Source organism: Priapulus caudatus, unplaced genomic scaffold (assembly GCF_000485595.1).
Source record: "Priapulus caudatus unplaced genomic scaffold, Priapulus_caudatus-5.0.1 Scaffold1208, whole genome shotgun sequence".
NCBI lineage: Eukaryota > Metazoa > Priapulida > Priapulimorpha > Priapulimorphida > Priapulidae > Priapulus > Priapulus caudatus.
In genome coordinates, this window is record NW_014578269.1 from 79,952 (window position 1) to 85,921 (window position 5,970).

Genomic DNA, 5,970 nt, shown 5'->3' on the forward strand with positions numbered 1-5,970 from the left:
GGATGCAGCTATAAAATGCTTCTAGAAAGATTGATTTTAAGTTTTTAACCTCTAAATTCTAACTTTTTAAAGTCGCTGGAAGGATATTTTAGGCTGCTTTAAATTTCGTTTACACAGGATAGCAATTAGATTGCTTGCAACCCCATGAGTATAACTGTCATGGTACAGGACAAAGTACAAATGACTGCAACATTAGTGATTACACACTAGCAGAAGATGAGGGGGGGGGGTAGGATAACCATTAGTCTTATAAGTTATATCATGAATCAGACAGGGAATCATGAATCAGAATCATGCTGGGATTTTTCTTAAGTTAGATGACACATATTGCATGTAGAATAGCATAGAAAACAATTATCACATTAATAAATCTGAAGTTTACCATACGTGTATTCCAACTGTGGGTAGGCATTGTGTATCCTAAGAGTGTACTCAGTAACTGAAAGGAACGATTTTACATCCTGTGCGTACCCCCTTCATTTTACCCCCTCCATAACTGCCGGGCCCACTCACAGAAATAGAATAGAAGGCCCACTCACCTATGACCTCATTCAATCAAATGAGGGGAGCAATTGTGTTTATTGTATTTGGGAGCCTGACGCTCTCTAGCTATACATGAATGCTTCTCACTACATTCACATGCGAAACTATTGCCGCTAACGCGAACTCAATGTGAACTGAGTGATTCAGATTCGCGTCAATTATATTACCGGCACAAATAATCAAAATGTTTTGCGCGAGCCCCGCGCGAGCACGCCAAATTCAGAAAGCCAACCTTTGAATCCCTGACGTCCTTCGTTGTCCGTATTTTCTGGTACTTTCGGTGTTTCGACTTCACAGGACAAAGTTCGCAAACCAACGCATTTGTGGGAAATGTTTATGGGACGCTACTATAAATATAGCTCATGTCCAACCTCGAAATCAGCTTCGCCGACGAAATTCAGGCATCGTGCGCATTAGCTTTGTGCATAGCATATAGTATTTTCCCTGTAGACTTACAGCGCCATCTATTGTCAAGCTATTGAAGTATGTACCTGAGAACATGTATGAGTACATGTGTATCAGGAGCAAATAATCACAAATGTATGTATGCACATGGATATTCTGTTCTCAAGTCTGCATACGTATACATGATTACATTATACATGATACATGATTACATGGTTACATAACCTCTGTTTTCTCTTCTATCTCTACATTTCACACTTTCTGTACATGGAAGTAAAGTATATCAACAACCTATATGAGTTTTTGATTGTTTAAAAACGTATTTATGAATTTACATGATCTACATACACATAATCAAGATATAATACAACAAATATCACACATGCATAGCTATAATTAGCATTGTTTTATCATTTCATCTGTGTCCATTCATTTCCATTTTCAACAATTCTAGAATACTATCTTTGGAGATATCTGCTCCTTCAACACTGAGTAACTTTATTCTTGAACGTGAACCCTACAACAAAAATAAAAAAAACTTGTATTTTAATGAACCCTACTACTAAAAAAAAACACCATAGTTATCATGTGCATTGTGTAAAATATTATTTCAAAATACATCACCAATGTTTTTTATTCAATTTTGTTTCACATGCTACCACTAAATATTTTGCACAGAATTGTATACAGATACCTTATCCAGGGAAAAATGACTCTTTTTGAGGGATAGCACGGATGACAGGTAACTGATAAGTTCTGTGTTAGCTTGGCCTTCTACAGGTGGTGCAGCAATCTGTACTCCAATGCTCTCAGAGGAAATATCTGCATGGACAAATGTGAACAATATTACACACACAGACGCAAAGTTCAATGTTTGTATAATGATGGCATATCCCACTTCTCTCCGCTGCGACCAAGTGAATATCAGTGCACGATCCAATTAAGCTTGCATGCAGACTTATTATTGCTATTAACTAATAAGAATACATTCATGAGCATACCTGTAATGCAGTTGTGTTTGGAACCTGGCTTGGCTTGGATTTTTAAAACAACCCCACGTTCCCGTTGTATAACAGGCCCAGTTTCATTCGTTACCTAAAAATAGAAGTATTCATAAATAGTAGTCTTCATGAATGCACATAAAGCTAGAATAAGAGTCAGTAGAGGGATATTACAGCAACCTCTTATTTTTTCTACCTAACATAATGATAGAAACGACATGTGCAGATGGTTAATCATTTACTAGAGTCGGTCAATGTATTACTGGGAGCAGTTTCATGAAATTTGTCATAACTATATAATATTATGCATAATAATCTAACCAATTAGCGAACCATTACCCTACCAGAATCTTGTTTACCCAATGATGCCTAGACTCGGAACAGTTTACACAATAGCAGGGTTATAAATTTGCATTTTTGCAAGGCAGTATTAAAGTATACTTGCTGCCAGAGGAAATGCAGGCAGCAAACTTATGCACTCAGATGTAATGGTATTTGACAAGTCTTGGTTGTAGTTAATGTGTTTTATTTAGCACGATCGAAGTTACAACGTTTACATGGCCGCTGCCATGTTGGATTCACATAATACTTGCGTACGGCGCTTATAATAGATGGGGCGTTGGTGCAGTGCATGAAATAACATGAATACTGTTACATCCCCCCTACCATAAACAAGTGCCGCGGAGCGACAGCGCTCATCTAACGTCTACTGCGGTGACTCTGTGGTGGAGTGGTGGGATTCTAGTAAACCCTGTTAGTCCCAAATGTGTTCACATACACGCCGAAACAGTGGAAGGCACAGGGATGGTATCAGGAACCTTCTCAAAAGAATGTTCATTGGGATCGTTATGAAAGTTGCCACGAGATGGCGCGTACGTTTAAGTGTCTTCAGATTAAAGATGGAAGCTCCCATTGTACGTAGTAGCAACAACTATTTGCAAGACAGAATAGGTAAGCACTCATCCATTTACCTACGCAAGCCTACAGGCTGAAATAGAGAACTGCCACCTGTAACTAATTAACGCAGGCAAAAACTACACAGTACTATCACCACCACATGCACTGGCAGTGGCCACTGGCAGTGGCATAAGTTACATGTAACACACTGACAGTACAGAATGCCATAGAAATTATACGATTTAAGGAACATAAACCTTCTTCAACCAAATTTAGCTTTTGAAATTTCACTGTGACATTGTAGCCTCATACATCCAGGCATGTATAGATTCTACTAGCAAACCCGGCAGTCAAATTCTTTCTAACAGTAAACAAATCCATGTTTAACCCTCCTCTTGAGGGTCAAAAGGTTATCCGACACTTACTCTTCGCATGTCAGCAGAAAGTACATTTCATGGTCCTTTCAATAAAGTCATAGAAATGCTAGGTCACTGCTGAAACAAAAAAGTTTTTCAATCGCTCCGTCAGACCATGTCCTCAGAAAATGTCTAAAATCTGCCCTGTGCCCATTGACCTTTGACCTGTGACCTCCAATTTCAGCACAGTGATGGCTTTTCCTACCATGATGCTATACACCGACTATCACACGCCTAGGTCGACCGTTTATATTTGTGCTGCAATTCTGCATTTCCTCCCTATACCTTAAGTTAAGGAAGGAATGTTCCCCCTTCTTTTACACCTCTTGACCTTTGACCTTTGACCTCCATCTTTAACATCCCAACTCCCCCCCCCACGTCCCGAATATCGTGACCGTACGTCGAGCAGTTAAGATTTTTGCCCAACTGTTGACGGACGGACGCACGGACGGCCAGACGGACGGACGATCATGCGATTCTACAAGCTGCATCTGACTACGTCAGATGAGCTAAAAAGAATGTTCAAAATACGCGATTTTGCGTGTGGCGGTGAGGCGGTATATGCAGCACAGAGTATACGCGGGATATAGTAGTTCACGAGTCATTTACGTACGGTTAACTACAGTATTGAAAAGTCGCGATTCATTAACGTAAGTACATGGATGATCTATAGAATTGCAAAGTCTGTGATGCACAGCGAAGTAAAAACAGACAGAGAGTCCAAAGACATGACGCGACACAGCCAATCCAAAAGACATCAGATCTGGGTAATCAGGTGTTCTGGTGATTTCACTTTGCGACCGGACCTTGTGGTAGTTGAATCAGGTGGTTGTTCTGGTGATTCCGCAAATGAAACACGTTGCAGCGAAGTAGGTTCCACTGGCGCTGGCGGATCAGGCGGCGACGGTTCTGGTGGGGACACTATGTCTTGTGGAACTTCGCGGATATGTTGACGATTTCTGCGCAGTGTATGACCGTTAGGTGTCTGAACGATATATGAGCGGGGAATTGGTCACACTTCGATTGAAATGTCGCAGGGTTCCACTTCTGAGTTTCGGGGTGCTGAATGCACACATTTTCAATTTGACCGGGCTGTAAGTGAGGTAGATCACATTTTCTCGCGGTTCTGTCATGGCAGAAATTCTGCGTCTGTTGGCGAGATGGAAGTTCCGTGTGGATGTCGTCTTTGTTATTAAATGTGTTCGTTGGCTCGGCGGGCAGAATTGTCTGTAGTTTCCTACTGAATAGCAGTTCTGCAGGACTGTCAAGCTTGTTACTGATCGGGATGGCCCTCAGCATCAGTAGAGCAAGGTCAAAATCGGTGTTAGTGTCATTTGCCTTCTTGAGCGTGTGCTTCACAGTTTGTAAAGTTCTCTCCATGAAACCATTTCCTTTGGGTCTGCGTGGAGAGGTGGTGACGATCTCGAATCCCCAGTGTGCGGCGAATGCTCGGTATTCTTGATTGTTGTAGTGGGGACCATTATCACTCAAGACACGTTTAGGAATTCCGTGCTCCCCGAAGATCTGTTTTATAGTGGCGATCACAGTTCGGCTTGGGCAATGCGACGGCATATTTCGAACAAAGGGAAATTTCGTATAGTAATCCCCTAAGACAAGGTAGTGCAATCCATCATATTCGAACAGATCCGACGCGAGTGTGTGCCATGGCCTATGAAGTATTGCATGTAGGAATAGCGGCTCGGAAGGTTGTGATGGTTGCGCTTCCTGGCACGTCTCACATTTGGTTACCAGTTCGATTATGTCCTTCGTGGGGTGATATTCCATTAGGAGTGTTCCCAACTTTAATGTCATTAATGGTCATAATAACATATATATATATATATATGGGCATGGTCATATATTAGTTTGTGGTTTAATGTCATTTAGGTTAGGGTTAGGGTTAGGGTTAGGGTTAGGATTATCAATCAATAATCATTAATCATTAATAATATCAAAATTGGGAACACTCCTAATGGAGCGTTAGCCCCTTCGTGACGTTTGGCCAAAAGACAGTTTCACGGGCAAGCAGGAGTTTTCTCACGACCAAAGTGTCCGGCATGTAGCTGTTAAAGGGTATCCTGTCGCAGACCTTTTAGGATGAGGGTTCTCCTTCTTTTGATGATGAGGGCATTTTGGATGGTTAGCTCGTCGCGGTAACTCCAGTAAGGCTTTAGCAAGTTCGGCAGATTTTTGATGTCATCCGGCCATCCGGTAACGATTATCTCCCTTAGGTGGTCGAGCCTTTCGTCTTGCCTCGTTTCATCTCTGAGCTTCGCTTGGCTACTAGCGGTGAAACTGGTGTGGTCCACTCTGAGGTCAAGGTTGATCGTTGTGGCGTTTGCAGGCAATGATAGGCGCCTTAGTCTGTCTGCTAGTTGATTGTCACGACCTGGTCTGTAGACGATCCTCAGGTTGTAACCTTGCAGTTTGACCATCAGGTGTTGCAATCTTGAGGAAGCGGCTGCTAGTGGCTTGTCGAAGATCATCACTAGCGGCTTATGATCAGTAATGGCTGTGAACGTGCGTCCATATAGATACATATAGAATCTCTCGACTCCAGAGACTACCGTCAGAAGTTCTCATTCGATGCAGGCATACCGTTGCTCTGTTGGCGTCTGGCTCTTGCTTGCAAAGGCTATAGGCTTCAGCTTGTCGTCATCCGATGACTGCAGTAGGGCTGCTCCGAGACCACGTAAGCTTGCGTCATA

At 42.2% G+C, this 5,970-nt stretch overlaps 2 protein-coding genes across 2 annotated transcripts; both read right to left on the reverse strand.

The window, feature by feature from the left end:
* Nucleotides 1-1,156: 1,156 nt before the first annotated feature.
* LOC106815817 (UPF0235 protein C15orf40 homolog) lies at nt 1,157-2,043 on the reverse strand (the record flags this gene model as incomplete). The annotated part of the gene is given in 3 exon segments (XM_014820328.1): nt 1,157-1,465; nt 1,643-1,770; nt 1,950-2,043. Coding segments are annotated over 3 exon segments (324 nt in total), but the record flags the coding sequence as incomplete, so codon positions are not given.
* A 2,140-nt stretch (nt 2,044-4,183) lies between these two features.
* Nucleotides 4,184-5,047, reverse strand: LOC106815816 (uncharacterized protein K02A2.6-like). Its single transcript, XM_014820327.1, has one exon. It carries the CDS (start codon nt 5,045-5,047, stop codon nt 4,184-4,186), a length of 864 nt encoding a protein of 287 aa, XP_014675813.1.
* Between the last annotated feature and the right edge of the window lie 923 nt (nt 5,048-5,970).